General features: G+C 40.7%; 1 protein-coding gene across 4 annotated transcripts in view; it reads right to left on the reverse strand.

The window, feature by feature from the left end:
- cep112 (centrosomal protein 112) overlaps positions 1-22,486 on the reverse strand; it is a 107,693-nt gene that overhangs the window by 14,365 nt on the left and 70,842 nt on the right. For 3 of the 4 annotated variants that reach the window (XM_044099957.1, XM_044099956.1, XM_044099958.1), the window contains exons 22-23: positions 16,384-16,446; positions 12,144-12,293 (exon numbers count right to left, since the gene is read on the reverse strand). In XM_044099957.1, the coding sequence (XP_043955892.1) occupies positions 12,144-12,293; positions 16,384-16,446 (213 nt within the window). The remainder of the gene's footprint in view (positions 1-12,143; positions 12,294-16,383; positions 16,447-22,486) is intronic. The other variant, XM_044099959.1, reaches the window with a different exon arrangement.

A 22,486-nucleotide genomic window follows, 5' to 3' on the forward strand; every position in this document is an offset into this window, starting at 1 on the left:
GAAAATAAAGAGACTGAATCAGAAGGGGGAACCAAAGTTTAGAAAGGTGAAAATGAGAAGCATCAAGAATTTGAGGAGAGAAAAAAGATAGCGGGAGACGAAGGGGAAAGAGAAAAAGCATGTGGCTGGCTTGCAGAGGTTGGGTCAGCGGCGTACTCCTGCCTTGCAGTTTCACAGTCGGGAGGCTTCAAGGTCTCGCTCCCTTTCTCTCTCCCCTCCCTCTCCATCAACAATCGGGCCTCAGCCTCTCTTTCATTCCAAACTTTCACCTCAAAAGGAGCAGCGGGGCACACGTGCACACAAGCACTGACAAACACTGCTTAGAGGGATTCATGCAGGTATAGGCACGCATCAATATTAACAGCACAAGTTCTAAAAATGCGAGAGCCGCGCTCAGTCAAATCAGCGCGTGGTTATTGTGCGGCGCGCGCACGCGCACCCACACGCACGCACACATACACACGCAGCAATGCCTGAGTCATTCTTTCCTGGGTGGTCCTCCTGCACAGATAAGGCAAGCATGTTTCCCCAGGGTGAAGCGAAAGCAACAGAGGGCAGGAGAAAACGGCAAAAGAAGAAAGAAGGGAGGGAACGGTGGGAGGAGGAAAAAGGGCCAGCGGCCTCTTTAAACTTGCTGTTTTGTTAGGAGCCGAGCTGCTCTTCATGTGCGGCGGGGGCCTTTCTATTTGCAGCGTGCTGTCAGAGGTTTCTCCCAAAGTCTGGATTAAAGAGATCCTCTAATGACACTGAGGCTGGACGACTTCAGACAGCAGCAAAAACCTCACATTGCACCGCCTCCAGCCAAGGACCCACACACACACACACACACACACACACGCACACACACACACAGAGAAAAGCAAAGGATGAGGCAGATACACACAGACATACATATACAAAGCTGTAGAGCCCACACAGACACCAGCTTCAGTAGAACAAGGCTTTATGGGCACATATGGCTACTGATCTAATAGTAAATAATAAAAGAGGTGCTAACCTCAAGGAGAGATGGATGGTCAGAGAGATGAGCACAGCCTCTCTTTTATCTGCACTTTTATCAAAGGATTGTGGGGAAAGGTAAAAAAGAAAGAAGCAGTAGGAGGAGGAGGTGGAAGAGAAAAAGTAAGAGGAGGAGGAGAGGTCTCCCTCATGAGGTGTTCGAGAAGAGAAACTTTTGCTTTTGCTTTACTGTCTTGTCTGCCTGCGTGTAGTAATAAAAACATGTAGTTTAGCAAGTCGACCAGGACAGCCCCTCTGAAATGTAACTCCGATATTGGTGTGAATTGACTTGCCTTTGCAGCTCTTTGATGCTTTACAGCAGTTTTCCTGCTCACGAGTCGAGCGAGAAGGTACGCTGCGACGGCACCTGGAACCGCGAAACGCCAAACACACGAGTGGCACAGCTACGGAGGCGTCTTTGGGAGTGCTGATGAAAGTGCTGAGACAAATGCGGTGCTAATGAAGACATGCTGCAAATGAGTTATGCCCACAGGGGGAACACGCTGTACTCCAACTTTCAGCTGCTGGAAGCTACGGTAGAAAGAGAATAGGAAACAACTCCAAAATATGTGCCATCTGCCTGTTGTGTTTTTCTGCTTATTTGTTTGTCGGCACTTATGAATATATTCTGTTTATCAAATGGTATATTGCTAAACAACTGTTAAGTTCAGCTCAAGTTTCAAACATAACTGCATGTTTAAAAACTCCAGGTTGGTGACTAATTCCTGGTTTTTGTTCGCCAGAAGATGAAGGCCTCCATGAGCTGTTCCACTTCCCACGTTCCCTTGTAGCGTCCTGGAATGTAATCCCTCCCTTATTTCCTCCCTCTCTGATATGAGGATCAAACACTCCACAGAGCCGGAAAAGAAGTCAATCAGCTGACGAGGCAATGCACACGCGTTGAGTTGCACGCAAAACACTTGCAGAGAATTAATTTCCATATGGGAAAAATGGACTGAGATTAGGGATACTAATTGGCTGATTGATCAGTTCAACAAAATTATTCAAAGTGCGTAAAGGTTTTCAGTTCTCTATCCTTCAAAATCTAGTCCAGAGAGAGAAAGTGGCTACATTGCGCAGCTCTGCAGATAAACAAAAATGACTATAGAAGTGGCATAGCATGATGAGTCCGGTTATTACCGTTGGAGTTAGATCCTTACCTAACGAGCTATTTCCACAACTTCATAAAATTCAATAAGTTTTATTAGAGATAGAAAAAGTTTGGTGCTGTAATACGTTCACCTTCCTGTTAATCTTTCCTGTCCAACTCTCTACTGTAGCAATAAATGTCTGAGAAATTTCTAGATGTTTCTCACACGTCGTTTGTTTGAGTCTTTTCTTTTTTGTAACGACTTTCACAGTAAAGAGAGGTTTTGTCAGGAGTAGACTGTATCAATTGTTTATGACGAATTTTTGTTTTCAAACAGCTGATTGTCGATTCGGAAGATCAAGTTTAAAATCGGCCAATTCTAATCACCATTAGGTTTGTTCATCACTCTTTTATAGTCACTCTTTGCTTTTATCACAGTGTTTAATTTTTGGAGATGCCAAATTTTATAAATTTGCTGCAGTTCCACAAAAAAAAATAAATAAAAATAAAGTGTGTTACCTGAATGTTGAAAACCATATTTCAGGAGCTTGGTGGTCATTGTTGTGTCTGACTCTCCGCTTTTCAAGATGCAGTCAACATTTTCAACAAATCTGTACTGTAGGCAGCCCCAGCTGAACAACATGTACTCTATGTCTGTAAGGCTACAATGAAGCTGCAAGTGATGCAGGAGGAGGTTGTCTGTTGAAATAACCTCTTGGGAGTAGACGTTACCTTGGGTGATGTGTTTTCAAAATATCAACACATGTCTCTGATGTGCCTTCTTACCATCACAGAAGCTGACTTTTGCACCTTTCACTGTCTCAACTTTTGCACATACAACCTGATAAGCAGTTTCTCAAAAAGCACCTTGGACAATTTTTTTTCTTCTGAACACAAAACATGCTTTCTTTCTGTCCATTCTAGAAGAAGACACACCAAAAGAGTTTTGTAAAGTTTCTGTACATGTTCAGATTATAGATCTGGACGAACTGCTGTGAACCACAAGAAATTTCCAAAGTAGCACCGGCTATGTGGTTTTAATGATCACAGAAATATAACTTCGTATTTCTTATGCAATATTCCCTTTGGGAATAAATTATGCTAATTAATACCTTTTATTAAAAAAGGAGGCTCCACCTTGGAGTTGCAGTCTCCAGCCGAGCCTCCACCTCACAGAGCAGCCCTTCACCACACTTCCCCACACAGCTCCTTCAGACTATCGGCAGCAACGACAAACACACACCTGGTGGAACTGCATGCCTGCTGAGCTCATCATATGAACTACCTCTCAGTACAACGCTCCAAAGAACGGTTTAATGTGCTGAAGGCAGAGTGTTGGAAACAATAGGATCTCAATTTCAAGGTCAGTGTGGCCATCTATCTATCTGATCTGGAATGTACAGGTACAAGTTAAAACAATACAAAGCTGGAACAACATCAGCCATGGCTATCAGAAACATTTGTACTCATCCATTAGATGCTGAAGTTCATGATAGTACATGAGACCAAAGAAGAGACATTTGGCCATGATGCAATACTCCATGTTTGGAGACAATGTAAGACAAAATATCAGAGTAAACCACTCCTACTTACTAACAGTCAAACATGATGGTGGAGGGCTGATGATTTGGGCATATTGCGGCCAATAATTCAGCCATGAAGTTTTCTTGAGTAAGAAAACTATGTTGGCTCAAACTGCATCATCAAATAAAAATGATCCACAAAACAGCAGCAAATATATGACATAAAGGCAAAAAAAAGAAGAAAATAATCAATTTGTTCTAATGGCCCAGTCTAAGTTCAGACATTACTCTGATTGAAACGCTGTGGTGGGAACTTAAAGAAGCTTTACAGAAACAAATGTCCATAAATCTTAATGGGCTGAACCAATGTAAAGAAGAGTGGGACAAAATTCTTCCATGGCAACATGAAACAAACATGAAAAGTGATCCTACAAGTGTTTGAATCAGGGAGTGAGCTTTGTTATTCCCATGACTTTACTAAAAGTTATGGGAACTTATCAGTTTAGCAATTTAAAGAACCACACCTTGTTAAATTGTAGTCTATCACATATGCTGCAAAAAGAAATATAGGGAGTTAGAAAGATGTTAAAATTATAAATTTTATTGCCCGTAAATCATAAAAATGAATCTTCATATCCTCCAAAATACTGTTTTGGTATCATATTTTACAAGATCATGATATATATGTAGACAAAATCTGTCAAACGCAGGGTAAACATGTGCAAAACCACTAACCTCTCTAGCATTTTCTGCTGTAGTCCACATTAAATGAGGGACATTTTCCATGACATACAGGCACACAAGGCTTCACTAATGTGGTGAAATTCGCATAACAGCACTAAATATAAATTCACACTGTCACACATTTGTGCTCATTCACAAAAGCAAAACAAGAACAAAGCCACAGAAGCACAGATGGCTGAGAAACTTTAGTAAACAAGCGCTTGGCTCAAGGTTGACGCAAAGATCTCACGGTTGTTTTGAAGGACGTGGATGCACACTGGAATGGTGGGGAGAGCGGACAAATGCACGCTTGTGTACACAAAATGTTTGAAGCAGCTCTTTGCCTCTGCAGCAGGGAGGATCCAGCACACCTGGTCTTGATCCAGTGCTGCCATTCCTTCCCACAGGCAAAGTCATCCTTTCAACCCTCTCAGAAACTAATGCATATATAACTACACAACTACAGATGAACTGCAGCGGCTACAACTAGCCGCTGCGAAAGTGCGCATGTTTGTGTGGCTCAATGTGTGCGCACAGGACCCCCTGTTAATATTACGCATGCACAGAAGTCCAGCAACTAGTTCACAAAGACTACATCGACTGAGTTTGACAAAGACCACACTGTGTAGTGCACAAGCAACAGCACACCTTATATATTCCCTCTCATCCTCAAACACAGGGAGACAATGGTCACTGTTGCATTATGTAACGTGTCTACTGTCATTTCACCCAGAGGACCAGGACCTTCTCTTTGACTCGCTGCAGAAGTTGAGGCTGTATGTGCTGGGATCAAAAGTCTGTCTTCCTATGTGGTTGTGTGACACAGACTGTGTGAAGGTGTGCGCTCAAGAATGCAACAGTGCCCAGAAAAGGGCACTAACTCAAAGGCCTGTTGTTTGAGAGACATAGACAGATAAAGACTTGAGGACCTGCGTTAGGAGAAAACTGGGGAGGCTGCATGTGGGCCCACAAAGACTGGGCTATAGGTGGGAGTGTGTGCATATGTTTGCGTGCGTGCATGGGAAAGATTCAGCAGGTAGAAAGACAGGAAGCACTGCTGTGGGGAGCAGGAACAGCGGTGCTGATCAAAGCCCAGGCAGGTGACACTATGGGCGGAGTGCCATTGTTTATTCACCAGCCACCTCTTCCTTTTGGCAGGGCGAGGTGAGTGTGTGTGCTAGTGAATGTGAGTGCAGAAACAGAGTTTGAGACAGAAAGAGTTCAGAGATACAGAGTTGGAAAGATAGGGTGTGCCAGAGAAAAGACACAAGGTATTTGTGTGTGCACCTTTCTCTTGGCAGGCTAATGTCGGCTTAGGTTCAGTCAGATATGGCGTATGCACACTCATACTCTATATGCGTAAATATGTAGAAAGGCTATCTGTGAAGATTGTCAATAAAACCTGAAACATGTTATCAAAGAACCAGCATATAATTTTCTTTATCAGAAAAAAAAAAAAAAACACGTGGGGACACCAGTTTCTGAAATCAGACAATTAAAATTGCCAACCAAACAGGATGTATCTTGTAGACACTTTACAATCTAGGCAGCATCTACAGGGGCCAAAACACATTATCAGGGAGGGTATTTATCCCACATAATGGCCCTAGTAATAAAATGGTACTTTGGTTTTAATAGATGGAGAGTGCTTAGCATTTTGGATTCATTTGTTTCAGCAGGATAATGATCAGCCATTCTGTGTTTATTTCAACGCTTTCTGTCGCAGGACACCGTGTATAACTGTTGTATTTGCAATTAAGAAAAAGGATTCCAGCTGCACACAACTGAAAGTTAACATATTGACAGGACAGACATCAATTGTGGATGCTGTGGTTTTGTCTTTCTCACGTGAATAAAAACATGGTTTGCTAAGAATACGGATATTCACAAAATGTGCCCTTTTGATGGCAACACCAGAACATTGACTTTGTTGTCCTTCTGCCAGCAAAGCCAATACTAGATTTGGCAGACCAATCTGCACCCAAGCTTTAACATTATGATCCAGATTTAGCATCTGGAAATTGTTCCCAAGGATGAATCAGACTTGTGCACCTCCACAATTCTCTTCCTGAGATCTTGGCTGATTTCTTTTGCCTTTCCAATTGTGTTAAACAGCACTGTGTTTGAGGTGTGGCCTTAACATACATCCACAGGTATGCCTCGAATTCAAATGTGTCAATTAACCAATCAGAGGTTTCGCATGAAAAGCCTTCACTTTGACCATCTGAACTCTCCCCCGTTGTTAAAAGAGAAAGTAATCATTTTATATGGAAACTTTTTAATTCACAGAAAAAAATGTTTTCACCAGGTTTCCTGGGGTTTAACATATGAAAATAATTTTGGTAATTCTAACTAACCTAGAACAAGATAAGTTTGGTCTCATTTAACTTCAGACAAAGAGAAAAAAGGTACATGTGCCTTTTAATTTGGTGTATGTAAATTTCAAATTTCAACTGTATGTGTATATTTTTGTTGCTCTATTCCCAACAGAGCAATTCCAGATGAATATTCTATAAGATCATAATACTTATGAATGAACAGACCATTCAAAAAGTGTAATAGACTGTGAGACAAGAAAACTGTTGCAATAACTCTAAAAATAATTGTGTTCCTCCAGTAATAACATTACGCATACAAAAAACTAAGATAATGAGCATACTTAACTTTACTGCCGATTAACTAAAGAGGGCTTTAATGATGCGCAAAGGTCTGTGCAGCTAACACCCACATTTAAGAGGTCCAGGAGCAGCAGAGTCACAGAGGGAGCTAAATTCAGGCTAGAAACGACAGAATGGGGCTGCTAAAGAGAGGGGGGGAAAAAAGAACATCTGATCCAGTGCAGCATGCATTCAGAGCAACTGTTTCGGGATTATCCCAATTCAAATGTGCGGCTAACTTTGATGTTATTTTCTTCCCCTGCTATTGTCTGAAGCCCCTCGCTCTCTTCATAATCCGAGGCCTTTGAAGTGAGCAGCGTGGAAACAATGTCAGCAGGCGACACACTAACTCCGATGGCCCACTGACAGCTCTCTGCCGCTCCTTTCTTTCCCCACCTTTTGTCTCAACTTCTACACTTCCTCTATCCTTTCATTGCTCTTTCCCTCTGCCTTTAGTCTCAAACACTGTTTGTCACCTCGCCTCTTTCCTTTAGCTCTTAATGCTTTAAATCTTTCTGTAACTTCCTTATTTTCTCTCTTTATTACTTGTTAGGTCATATCAACCCCCTCTCTCCCACCACACATATGTCTGGTCTTCACTAAATTATTCAAGCATTAATTGGAATCTCATTAGCTGGTGTTTAACACAAGGGGATCGTTATAATGAAGACACAGATAATGAAAGCTGTTGTCTGCTCATAACACTGATGCCAAGAGAAATGTAACAGCTCGTGACAGAAAGGACAAAATGTGTGTGTTGAGTCAGTGTAGACTACGAGCATTAAGAGTGTGAACAATGAAGTTGATTTTCTTTTAGAATTGTAGTCTGCCTGTAATTTCTGCAATGCAGTGAAAAAAGCTGTTCAGTGTGCATTGGCCAAGCTTCCAAATACTGAGCTAACATCAACTGCCATATTGTTCGGCTCAGCACTTCTCTTTTCAAATTGGGGGATGCTAGCTTACAGAGCAGACAATTTCAGGTAAGCTTCATAGCGTCAAACTGGCGCACTATATATGTCATGGCAAAATGCTGGCAAGTACATAAAATTTAAAACTTCCAATATTTCAGCAAGTACTAGTTTCTCAATAGCTAGACTCAAATGATCAAGTCATTCGCTGGACACTGGAGAACTTGTCTACATAATAAAGAGATAATTTAGTCATTTGGTGTATTTAGAAGGACATGGGATAAATCTAAAATGCCCTCAAGGACTAGAGTTGCCCACCTCTACCATAAGGGTTTTTTAATGGAGAAAAAGCTTCAAAACAACCTAAGACCACCTGGACCTCAATATACTGACACACCACAATGCTTTGTTTGCTGATTTTTTTTCCAGTGACTTCCTATTTGGTAAAGTTTGCATCAGTCTGCACAAATAGGGAACAGTCAGCCTACCTAGTTAGCCCTGGTGTGAAGGATAAAAAAAAATATATCTGTAAATGTGAGAAAAAAACAACAAAACTGACCTTAGTGGGCAGTCTACCAAACACAATGGGAGTTGATTAGTGATACAATGGCAAGCATGTGTTACAGCCAATAAAAAACAGGGTGGAAGACAGAAATATCAAAAGACGAAGACAACATCGGCAGCAAGCTGACTGTCATCTTCATTTCTTTATCTTTTCCTCCTCATCCTTTTTTCCTCTCAACATTTTCCCAATAAATTGGTGGATTGCTGCCATCAGTTGTTATGTCTGGTAATCCCTTCAAGTGTCAGAATCACAAGAATTTGCTCAACAGTACAATGTATTCAGTTGGCCTTAGTTGGTGTGACAAACAATGTGACTCGCGCAACCGCTCATCTCATTTCCCAAGTGTGTGATCCTCGATCTCAGTATTGCAACACAAACATCTGCTGAAAGTGCCAAGCATGGTGGTGGCAGAAAACTAAGAGTTTTGTAGCCGGAGGTACAGGTACACAGCATAAAGTGGGTGCAATGATAAAAACTGTGAGTTACAGACCAAAACAACTATGTGATGAGTGTTATGCAGGAAACTGGTGAACCCAATATACCCCAGCAGAATTTAATTGAGCATAATGGAAAGGCTTTCAATCTAACAGTCTGATAGGAATATATATCTTGATGACGTAGCCCGGCTTGGGCTTGGCTCACTGCAGAGTAAAATCACTGTTGCGTGGCAAATAAAATACTGATAAATTGGTTTCTAAGTGCATAGCAACAATGCTGCAACTGGCTTGAAAGCATCTTACCTCCAAATACCTCATCTTTAACTCCAAAAAAAGCCATATGGCTGAAATTTGAACCCAAGTTTACAAATGTTTCAGAACACAGAAATCAAAACAGGCTTCTGGAGTGACATCGATCTGAATGTTTTCCAAAAAGCCAGGGGAGCCAGAGGTCTCTATAAGTATTGACATTTATGTTCATGATGAGGCCACGTAAACTTCTAACGAGAACCGCTGGTTGTAATTAAAAAAAAAACTGTCAGGAACCGGTGTGCATATGTGTGTGTGTGAGAGTAACGCATCTTCTCTAGCGAGGATCTTGGTGAGGAGCCAGGGCAGTCGACGCACGTGGAGATCATCAGCCTCATCAGGGTGTGGAAACAAAGGAGATGCAGATCCTTCAACCACTGCTGGAGGATTAACGCTACCGGTAGTCTCTCTGGCTCTCTCTCGTTGTCTGCTAGTTTTAGCTGATGGTTAGTCTTTGAGTTTGCTATCAGAGTTTATTAGTCTTGTGTTGCTGTGTCCAGGTTTCATCAAGGAGATTTCCAAGTTAGAGTGATCCCTCTGTTTCCTCCTACCGAGTCTCTTTCCTGCAAGGAACCTGCCTGCCTGCCTGCCCCGCCCATTCCCAGTCAGCATTTGACTCCATCTGGACCTTCGGCTCACTTTATCCTCACCAAAACTCCACACGGGATCCAGGACAACCTTCCCCCCACGGTTCACCTGAACCGCCATACAAGTAAGCGGCTTCTATTTGCTTAAGGAGCACTCACCCCAGACCGCCAGTAGCACCGCTCTGTTCCAGGTGCCGCTGTTCGCGCATTGCTGTCATAATCCCGAGACGCTACGTGGACCTGTCTTTGTTGTCCGATCTTTTGTTAATAAATTCCCTTCTTCTAACTTGGACTTGTTGAGTCTGCATGTGGGTCAGAAGATTAGAGCGGAACATGGCAAAAACTGAGTGACTGTCATCAATTAAATAAAGCTACAGAAGCTAGATTAATTATATCTAAACAAATTTTTGAATTTAAAAATCTGTCAGATTTGTGATTTTATACTTCAACATGCAATTGCCTCTGGCTGTCACAGAATAATGCTTTTCTGATGAATCCTTTGCATTTATACATACTTAGATTAAAACAGAAGCCTTCCCTATGTGTGGTATATGGTTGTTACATTCTGTTATGGAGTAAAATGAAAGGTTGTGGAAAATTAAACTCTGAACAAGGAGCAAAGATCTAAGAGTCGGCTCACAAACCTGCCTTCTTCCTGTACAAGGCAGCTGCGGCCACAAACAGACTAAGTTGTGTTTGGAAACATGTACTGATCCCAGACCAGACACAACAACTCTTTATTTAGGGAGCCACACCCTATCAACTGCCAGTGCAACTGTCTTCCAGTCTGCTTCATGCACAATAAACGACCTTATGTCCAAAAACTCATCTGGTTGCTGCTTTGTCTATACATTTTAAAAGGGGCTGAAGGGGAACTAGATTGTATTTTAGGACATAAACAGCCATAGCCTATAAGACTGAAGCCCGACTGTGAAGTTAAACTGTAAAACAGAGTGACAATGATGATCAAGGCATGGGACGCAGCAGGAGGATATATAACGTTCACTCAAACACTTAAAGACACTCTGAAGTTTGAAACTAGCCATAAAAATGACAACAAACATGCAAACAGTGAGTGGGCTTTAACAAAAGAACAGCGATCCATGTCTACTCTATTAAAGACAAACCCAGACAGGACGTTTTTTTTTAAAGAATGAAGTTTGCAGACAACCCCCCCTAGTTGACACAGTTGAGGGTAAATGTCCACAGATATATTTATGAAAACACAAGAAGCAACACCTAGAAGGTTTCAACTCGGGTTACGAGAAAGCTGACTTGCAAAACTATTCCGATTCATGTTAACAAAACCATTCACACAATGATAATATATTATTTTAAAAGATTATGGACGTTTCGGATGAGGTGATAAATTTGTTTAGCTTAAAACAACAAAGAGAAGAAGCACACAGCTACACTTTGCACTTTTTTCAAAAGAAATTTTGGGATCTTCTGATGCTACCCTAAACCCAAACAGAACAAGTATCAGTATTACTTGATAACTGTCCTTGTACAATTAGCAAGCCATGAAGTCAGTTGCATTTTGCATGTGTCTGGCTTGAAAAGCTGCATTTCACATTATTTTTCTGCTTAAAAACTCTCTTTCACAAAAATATTGTTTTGTCTAATAATAGTTTTTTTTTCTAAATTCACAATGATTTTCACAGTTAAGGAAATATAGAACCTGCAAAAGCTACAGAACGAAGAATGAGGAAGGACATGATGACAAGAAGGAAGGACATGGTGAAGGAAGGAATCGAGTAAGGGATTAAGACAGAAAAAAAGTGAGAAAGAAGAGACACAAGAAAAGAAGAATACAGTAAAGGACAGAAACAGGGAAGAGAAAAATGGTATAAGAAATTAGGAAATAAAGATGAAAGGAGAAAAAGAAATAAGGAAAGAAGGAAAGAAAGAAAACCACAAAAAAGAGAAGGATACAAGACAGGAAAGACACATGAAGGATGCATTGAGGTACGAAGAAAGAAAGGACACTATGGAGGACAGAAGAAATGAAGGAAAGGTATGAGAAAGAAAAAAAGAAATGAAAAATCAAGGAAAAGTCAGAAAGGAAAGAAGGAAGGGCACAGTCTCTGCAAATGTCCAAAAATGGTATTTAATCTGTATTATGTCAGGCTGCCCCAGGGCAGTTGTGAATATAAACCAGTAACTTGCAGGGCTGAGAATGTGTGTGAAAAAGAAAATGACTGAATTTGTTGTAAAGCATCTTTGTTTAGAGAGCTGAAAAGCACTATCTAAATCTGATGTCATTTCATTTCATTAGTAAGAAAATATCCAGATTGAGACATCTCTAAATCAGACACTACTGCAACAAAGCTGCCAGCACAAACCTTGTTGGCCTGCTCGGCCTCGTGGGTAATCGCCTGTCTCTCTTTGTCCCACCGAGCGTTGGCCTCCTTCAGCTGCTTCTCCATCGCCTGCTTCAGGCGAACGGCCTCTTCTTTAGAGTCACATGCCGACGTCTGCAGCTCTGCAATCAGCTGGCAAAAAAAAAGGGGGAACAAAAAACTGTGATGATTTTACTTGGGACTCCGCAAAACTGAGCGAATGAGTCAATGTTGAACTAGTCAGGCAGCTCTCATAACAAGCATTTCACTTTAAAAACAGAATCTGGACGGCGAGCAGTCACCTTGAAAGGCAGCTTTTTCCTTACCAATCTCATGTCTTTTTAGAGACAAGACAGGAAACAAAGAATAGAAAGAGAAAAGGGAAGACGGAGTTAAAAAAAAAAAAAAACCTTCTCGTAAGAGCTTGTCGACTTTGTGTTGGTGAACTTCTGGTGCACGCTAAGATGAAAAGGAAGTGGCTCGTCTTTGAAAAATCTCCCGTCCAAATTAACATTCTATTTAAGCCGCAGTTCGGGACAAGATGAGGAAAGATGAGAGTGGGTGAGAGAAAGAGGAGAATGGGGGAAGAGGAGGGGAGCTGTGTGGTGGTTCTGGAGCTAACTCTGGGCTAGACGGATAATTGTTTACCGTGCTCACACATCGAGACTAGGCCTGCTGGAATCTGTTGGCTGCGTGGGAGTATGGCAGGTAAGACTCTACAGGTCGCTCACAGAGAGAGGGAGATGATGAGGGTGGAGCAACGGTGAAATGTAGATTAAGATTACTGTATGAAACCACATTAAAGCAACAAATAGCACAATATAACGGTAGCAACATTTCTCGACTCAGGAATTATTATTAGTATAATTAATATCATCCTTGAGGCTGTGGCTCTTCCAATCCCAGGCACAAGTGACAGTCTTAACAGAACCCCAGTAAACTCAAGAAATACCCAAATTTGTTATAGAATTAGCTCGCAGATATTAATATTGTTAAACACCGTGCATTGTTCTAAAAAAATAAAATAAAATAAAATAATTAGCTATATTTGCACATGAACCTTCAGCTCTCGTCCACTGGGCCCCCCTCCACCGTCTCCCAACTCCCTCTGTGGACGGTCGGGGATAAAGTAATGGTCTCTCATCCAATACCACCCACCACATCCTCATCATTAAGGAGCGAGAGAGAGTGCAGCCCTGTTTAGTTCACAGGTCACCCAGGAGGAGCACTCTCAGTGAGGTGCTTAACACACACGGCTGAATCTGAGAGACGTTAATTAGGTAAGTCTGTGTGTGTACGAATGAGCAAAAAGGGGAGACAAAAGGGAAAAGACGAAATAGGCATGAGAGATGGTTGTGTGCGCTCAAGCACGCAACATATACTGCTGTATCTACTGTGTCTTTATTCCCCCTAGGATAATGTACGATTTGGTATGCTTTTAATTGGGCTATTAGCCATGCAGCTGAGCTCATGAGCGATGCCCCCCTGTCAGTCACTATGGGGTTAACAACTGGGGTTATCCTTTGAGTTTCAAAGACATCTTGTTTACATTTGACTGAGTTGTCCCAAGGGCAGGGCTGAAAAACCTCAAGGCTCCACCTTTACATTTTAAAACAAAGCTGATGAAGTGCTAAAAACACTCTGAATTAATCAAACGTCTTAGCATTATTGCAAAAACCATGCGTCTCCAACACTATTCTCTTTATAGCATGCTACAAATCTTTCACACAAAGACTCTTCTTTAATATCACAGTGTGTTTGTTAAACATGTGCCAGCCTTTTGCTCCCAAAACAGAGGATTAATCACTTATTACTCGTCTGCGGTGGCACACTTCGTCACCGAAGCGGCCAAACATGACTGAACTTTCACACAGCATCCGACTTCTTTTGAAGTGGAGCATTGTGTAACTTCATAAGCTACCGTTCTTTCACAACATCTGCTTGTCAACCTGGCTTTCAACTTGGAGCTTTTGCCAGCCAACCCAAAATGTGTGTGTGTGTGTTTGTGTGTACAGGTAAGGGAGTAGAGGAGAGATTTACAGGTGGGAAGAAAGAAAAACAACAACCCCTACGCCCTTTGAGTCCTCTCTTTGAGGAACAAGGTGCAATTATGGTCAAATGATTGTAATATTTTACCTCGACATAATCGAGATGGAAACCTTTTTCTTCTGTTGTGTAAACAGCACTTAAGGGTGTTTTAGATCTTTAAGCCGGTGAAGGGAAAAGTGCTTGAACTTCCCAAAGCATTTTTGCTGAATGGAAAATTTTTAAAGGAAGCAAAAGTTCTGCTTGGAGAGAAGAATTACCCTGGATTTAAATGGGCTGAGGTGACATGTCCTAATGGCAAACACATGGCTCCAAAAAACAAGTGCAGGTCCGGGCCGACAGGGGAGGAATAAAGGTGAAGGAGATGCAGTAAACGGGGATCAGAGGACAAGGAACACAATAAAAATATAAGAAAGAGAGAAAAAGACTTAAACAGATGTTTGGGGTGATCAAGTATGGAGGTTCTGGTGATATAAAGAAAACTCTGCAAAATGTTGCAGGAATAAGGCGGCTACAGCAACCTGAGCCACCATAGCCCTGGGCTGGAACGTGGAGAACTGGGCTGCTCTTGTTTTCTCCAATGTGGTTTCGATAATAGCAGAGGTTGAAGGTAGTAAAGGATTCAAATGGTCAAGTTCTTCTGAGTTTTGGACAAAGTTTTTCTACTCCTTTCTTTCACCAACACACGAAACACTGCATGACACAAACTGGGATGCATAAATCTTTTACACCTAGAGAAGTCATCTACTGGTGACTAGAACTGGATGATTTTCAACTTCATCTGCCCTAAACTGGCAGTGTGGATGTTCCTGAAGAAAGAAGACTTTTTTTTTTTGGTTTCAGCAAGGTGTTTAAAAATAACAAAAACACAAAAAACTGTAAGTAGCTTTTTAAAAGAACACTGTAATTTCTATATTTTCATCTCAGTTGAGCTGGTCATCTAGATTCTTGAGGGCATCCACATGGAAAATGATGTCATGCTAGCTAGCAATCCTAACCACACGATGACATTGATGCCCTCATGCTTCCCTGTAAAAAAGTTCAACTCATATACATTTTTTTTTTGTGCGCAGTCTTTTCCATTCAATAAGTTTATCCATTATTGTTGGCCTTTTGATTATGCTAGACACAAAGAGCAGAAACCTTTTATTTGACCTCACAACTGGCCAAATAGCAACTGAGTGGATATGAGGTCTTGTCTGATGCTAAATTGGTCAAATCAAATTTGGATTCTGTCAGAGTGCCTTCTGTTGGTCAGAAAATAGCATTGCAGATAGAACTCAGGGACTAGATCAGAACACATGAAACTTGGAAATGAGCATTTCAATGAATGAGTCATTTCTCAGACACAAAATGAACTACAACCACAATCAGAGCCAAGCAACACTCATTGAGCCATTTAGGATGAAAGGGTCTCCATCATCAAGTGAGCTACACCAAAACTTGCAAATAAAGTTGAATTATATCCTCAAACATTGTGTAGCTCACCTTAGCCTGTTGAATTCCCAGGTATCCTGAAGTGTGGCTACTTTAAATAAACCAACTTGGAAGAATATTTGAAATATATCATCATCACTGTTTAGGTCTAGGCAGTAACAATGCCACAAGTTGTTCCAAGTGTCAGGAATTCATTCTTTGCATGCCAAGAGTATATTTAGCCCGGTAGATGAGGCCTCACTGCACTTCATTCTAGCAGCGTTAATAGTGTGCAAGATGCTAATGGTCACAGAGAGACTATGAACTATCGTCATGACAGACGAGAAATAAAGGAGTGAAAATCGGGCTTACATAGTGCTGTATTTATAATTACCAAGAATATCTCCATTATGTGAATGTCTGATAGTCTGCCCCCTTTTTGTAAGAAGATGACTAAACTGAAAACCAGCAATTTATTTACTTACCCTTCAATGTGTATAACAAATAATTACATTTATGAATAAATATCTGTTTTCTACCAAATTCTTTAATAAAAATTTGCTATAATTTAAGCTACTTTTGTAGGTGTGTGGATTTTTCTAAAAACTTTTGAACAGTTTGCTTTTCCTTGAGGCCAGAGGGGCAAATGCTACAGGTAAAAATTCCTCGCCATTCTCCTCCCTGCCCCCCATCAGTGAGTTCTGTGACAAAGTTGGGTGGAAAAGGGAAATATTAAATGAAAGAAAGAGCAGAATAAGGCGGGAGAAAAGAAACTGATTACCTGGGCAGACTTGGCAAGCTTTTGACTGTACTCCTTCTCAATCTGCTTCAACCTGCTGTTGGTCTGCAACAAGAAAGAAGAGAGGTACGGGTGTGAGAAAGAGATATGCAGACAGGTGGATGGAGGGACACAAAGAGACACAACTGAGAGGTGAAATTCAATCTTCTGTTAGGAAGTGCACAGAGGCACATCACCCTCCCAACCAACCCTCTCTCACACACACACACACACGCACTAGTGTTGACCTCTGTCTGTTGGCAGTGTGTCCCTGTGGCCCCTTGGCAGCCCTCCAGCCTTAACGCCTATGTGTGCCAGAAAGTAGTGACGGTCCTGGTGCCCAGAGGGCACCAGTCTCTTTTGATCTCCAACCAACAATCCATCACTTAACAAGAAAGGGGGCGTTGGAGGGGTGAATTAAATGTTGCTGCCAATTAACCACTGAGGGGAAAAAGAAAGGGATGATCGAGAAAAGCTTCAGGACTCAACACAGTGAATTGATGTTAAGCGAGTGCTGAGCTTCTGCCAACCATCAAGTTGTTTAGAATGAGCTAAGAAAAGAAGCTGTATCAATGTAGAATTGAGATTTCCAACTATTATTTAAAAGGGCAAACTTCATTATTGTCCCATTTCCTTTGCAGTTGTGCCTTGTAGTTCATGTTAAGAGCAGATATTTCAATGTCCAAAATCAACAAAAAAAAAAAAAGACGCATGAAAGAAACAAACAAGGCAGTAGGGAAAGTAGATAAGCTGCAGAAAAGGAATGTTATGCTAGGACCTCTAAATTAAAATATCTACGTGTAACACAACAGCAAAGCAAGAAGAAACAAGAAATAATAAAGTCTTCAGTTTGAACTCGAGTTCATAAAGTGCAGAATGTTAGTCACTGAGACAATCCATGAACAATAGTTTTGTAAAGACAGGACAGTCATACAAAGTAAAAACCCTGACCTTCCTTCCAAAACTTTATGCAAAAAAAAACAAACACCTCTGGTCACTTCAGTTTGCTGGCTGCTGACAGCCTTAGGTTGGTACATCCCCTAAAGCCACGTTTATAATTGTTTCAAAAAGGACTTCAATGTTTTTTGCACAATGGGATGTTTGCTGTAAGAGTACTCACTCTGTCCATTTTTTGTGTTTCTAATAAAGGCCATATACTGATTCGATATATTCATTTTTAACAAAACAATCCAATCTTTTAATTTATAATATGTTATGCCTATAGATGGTGCATCATCAAAGGCTATTTTTATACTAGTAAGATGTGTAATAAAATGGCTTATTTTCAGCATTAAAAAACAAAGGCAAATACATATTTTGATTTATTTGTTAAATCATAAAAAAAGTTAACATTTCTTTAAATCACTAATCATTTATGGCTTCTTTCAATTTTAAGACAAACGCTCTCTGTCATATCCTGAGAGTCCCTGACAGACCATTCATGAGCAAACACTGCTCCACTGAACACACCCCTCACAGCCATCAACACCTAAGCTGCGTTCGGCCTCTGCACCCAATCCAAACACTTCCTGACAAACACCGGCGTCCGCTCTGAACGGACACACCTGTCACCACGGATACACAGAGCCGTCACCAAGGACACGGACCTGTCTTCCTGCGCCAGGATTCTTTGAGTGGCGGCCCCGCTTGTCCCTAGGGGCCCTGCGGCACCTGATGAGAGCGGGGAGGACAAAGAAGGGTGTAGAAAAGAGGAGAAAAGGAACTGAGCATGTGGGAAAGGGGAGGTGCAAATGGGGTTCTTATTCCTTACATCTAATGTATTTGTTGTCGTCTTTGACTGTGGCAGCACTACAGCTTTACTGAATAAAATCAGGGTTGTCAGTTTGTAAGACAATTTTGCAGGAGACAATATTTCTTAACCATTTCACTCAGACAGTAGCTTTGCTGTCTCGTTTACAGCAAAAGATGGGGCATAATGTGGATGAGGACTCAAAGTTATACCTCATCATCAGCGCAGCTGGTTGTGGATTAATGAGATGTTTGCTGTACTGTAAATGACTTGGCTTCACATCTAAATGCATTCACAGACACACTGCCATACTGACACGCAGTCTCCGATGTTTAATAAAAACATAAAGAGGCAGCTACTAAACTATTCCCTTTACTTACAGCCACCCAAGGGAAGGCAGCAGAAAGCACTGTACAACATCAAGCATTATAGAGCAGAGCCATGAAATACACATTAAGAAATGGCTGAAAGTAGACTGAGATGTAGATGGAACATGTGAGAAAAATAAAAAAGGCCCCGCTGGACTGTGAAAAACAAAGCTAAATTAAAAGCCCAGCCATATGTGTGCGGGTCTGTAAGAATTTTCAAAGAGTCTACCTGTGCCCTGCCAAAGGCATTTTTGTGCTGAAGGCACTTTGAGGCTGTATCAGGCTCTTCAATCGCCTCTTAATCCTAGCGGTGTGGAGTGCAGCTGCTTTGAAGTATGAGTGTGTGTACAGATACCTTGTGGATGTGTGTGCGTGTTAAAGAGAGTGGAAGTAGATCTGAAGGCAAGGCATGCACCACTTACCAGAACTTAATTAATAATCTGCAGTGGGAGCCAGGCCAAACACACACACACACGCCAGCACACGCACACCCCCACAGACAAAAGGACACACAACACAAAGACTGGGACAGGAGTGGCAGAAGGCAGAGTGACAACTTTCTCTAACACGCTTAAAGACACACAAGCCACAGTTGCTCAAACACAGATAATGGACAAACAGAGAGCCTGACTTTGATCAATAGCCATTTAGAAAAGGCTCGCTCAAGGTGTGCATTCCAGGAACACTCCATTGAATCGCTGCTAAAAGCAGGGAAGAATTTTTCTGTAGTGTTGACTCTGGTGGTTGACTTCATGAAAAAACTCACACACTAAAAAAAGTATATCTAGAAGAACTTTGCTTCTACTTGCCTTTTTTTTTTTTTTTTTTTTTGCCAAACGTGTCTAATCTTTAATTTCTAATTGATTAGTTTTTACTGTGACTTAAAGATAAACTCTAAAAACTGGGTCTTTAGTACAGAAAATTGTACTAAATTTTCTCATACAATCGTTATGTGTCGTCACTCCCAGAAAGTTCCTTCACAATGATTATCTATATTGCGAGTATTAAATCACAAAAAAAAAAAAGAGCTGAGGCAAACAAAAGTGCTGGCAGAGCAAAAGTTAATTTTTTCACAAAAACAACGTAAGAAACTCTACCCTAAACTCAATCAGCATCCAAATTTTTCCATTTATTCATACATACTTTATTGCTTTTTTACAATATGAAAGTGAGTTACACATTAAAAAGACTTTTTGTATCAGGTCCTGAAACCTGACATAATCAGACATTCTGGCATCTAAGCTATAAGGACGTGTCTCAATCCATTCTCAGACACCTGCAAACAATCAAAGCTTTAGACCAAACTGAACAAACTTACTGGTCTACTGCCTGTCATTTTGGTTCCTCTGTACTTACAGCCATTTTTTTTTTTTATTGTTAATTGTCTGAAAATTTTTATGTGTGCCTTTTGCAAAATTGTATTCCAGGCAAGACATGGAATACAATACATCAAAACAAACTAAAAATAATTAAGCTGGCAGTTCAACAAACTGAACAAAAGTCAACAGGAGCAAAACATGATCCATACGTCAAGTAGGAGACACTGAAAACAAAGATAAAGTTATACTCGCTCTCGGTGACAATAACAACTTTTTAATTGAGTTTATCTAGTTCGGGAACTGCTAAAACCTACAAAGACTGGTTTTAAAGAAGAACTCCATAATTACAAGAATTTTATTTAACTATATATGGTCTTGACCAGGAATTTGTACCAGTTTTCTGATCTTGTAAGAGTATTGAAATTTGATTTAAAAAAAAAGGTTTATGACATATACATTATGCTTACTTATTATTGTTTATGTATTTCAAAAGCAACACTGCACATTAAAAATGTGTCACTAGTAATTATAAGGGCTATTTTTCACCTGTAGTCTCTCCAGGAACTATTAATAATAATACAATATTTTGAGTACGTCTTCATTTTATATGCATCATTGCTATCTTTGTGACATACACAGAACAATAAACATTAACCATGTACGACATGGCATATTGAAGAACGCAACAGTATGAGGATGGAAAAAAAAATAATCTTGCCAACTCAAACTAGTTACCAAAGGAGGTGGAAAGGATCTAAACTTCTAAGCAATCAACTCAAACAGTCACATGTGTTTAATCCCTGTTGAGAACTAAAAGCCAGAGATGTTTTCTGCAAAGACTGTGCTCTGCAAGTTTACAATCATGTAGCTACACAGCATTCTGGAGCAGAGAACAGGAAAAACTGGTTCATTGTTGTTCCTTGACATGTTATTATCAAGTGCGCCAATACTTGGGGCATTGTCTTAAGATAACAATAATACATGTTCAGATTGCTGATTCATAGGTTTCACACTGACAGTAATAAAACTAAAGCTCAGGATCAACGCATTTTACTCTCCAGGAAACATGTCACCTTTTAAAATGATCAAGTTCAAAATAGCGTTCCCACTTTTTGTGATATTAATAATGTGAATCCATCAAATACATCTGTACTTTTGTTACTGCATAAAGATCTAAAGCCAGCTAAATCCCGTTTCTCCAGGAAATGTTTAGTGGATTCCAGTATATGAACATATTTGGCTGGGATTGTAAAAGGCTGACCCCTATCACGAAACACTGATGGGTTATATGTACACACACCTGCATAATATACAAAGCTGATCACCAAGGTTAAAGGTCATTTTCACACCTGGAAACTCATGCTTCAATGCTGACTTTCTGCCAAACTATAAAATGTCTGCATATTTGCACATAATCCTTCCAATAACTCATAGAAATGTTAAAAGTTCTTGCTCGTTGCAGTTTTGCTGCCAAAGGTTCCCTAATTTCATTCGGTTTTATTTACAACCCAGTTTTATTCACAAAGTCAAAAGGGCCACAATGTGTCATAAAACACACTCTTAATGGGTGTTGTTTCACCTTGGTTACAACAAGCTGCATGTTGTATACTAGAGATTTGATTTATGTTGTTAGTCTTTGTTAAACCCTAAAAAAAGTCAGGCTTAAAAAGGTAATTTTCTGTGCCCCACCATGCTTTTCCAGTGGCAGCTGTGTTTGTAAGCGCTGAAAATGGTTCTCTGTTCACCGCACACGTCTCTCGTAACGATTTGAGTTCAATCTGCATCCGAGGGAGAGCTGGGGAGATGTTATTTACTCGTTTGTCTGTAATCATCGCCGTCTTTGCCCGCGCATCTTTGAGACTCTGTGCAAGTGAGGGGAGTTGGTGCTGTAATGACAAGAGGCTTTATTTTGCATTTCACAGTTTGCCATCAATGCCTGTCAGTAGTGATTTGCTTCATGCATGCTGCTCAGTGTCAGTGCTTCATCGTGCAGAGTACAGAAATAATGCATCACGAACACAAGCAGGCGTACACGGATAAACATACATCAAATGCTCCAACACATAGCAAATGTTCAGTGATTATACAGAGCTACTTCTTGTTGTCAGAAAACCAATTAAACCCATTTCCATCAGACTGAAAGGACGTGAAATCTAACCCGCACTACAAGGTCAAGGGAGAAAGTATGATAGATGCATTAAATGCTGCTGAATCAGATGTTTAAACTCAAGCAGGTGGTCAGACATTTAAAAATATGTCACAGTCTGGCTTTCTGGTAAACCGTATGCAGTATCAAACAGCCAATGAACGTTAACTTGAGCCTGATGATATTCAGGGTATCTGGTTTTCAGAGCAGGTCGACCTCACTTTCTATCCATTTATATCCCCATCCCGGCTTTGATCAGTAACAGTCCTGATGTTCAGATGCAGGCTGCATTTGAGAGGAATTTGGAAGTCAACGCAAAAAAAAAAAAAAAAAAAAAAAGCATCATGTCCCAGTTAAAACTCCACTTCAAACCAAAGTGTAATCTGTAGCGTGCAACATGATGGGAGCTGCCTGACGCCATGTCTTAATGCGATTGAGAAAGTGTGTCGCTTCCCTCCCTCCTCTTGGATGACTTCAAAAAGTGAGCAAGGGAGCTGTAATGTTTTTTTTTTTTTTTTTTTGG

Source organism: Gambusia affinis, linkage group LG19 (assembly GCF_019740435.1).
Source record: "Gambusia affinis linkage group LG19, SWU_Gaff_1.0, whole genome shotgun sequence".
Lineage (NCBI taxonomy): Eukaryota > Metazoa > Chordata > Actinopteri > Cyprinodontiformes > Poeciliidae > Gambusia > Gambusia affinis.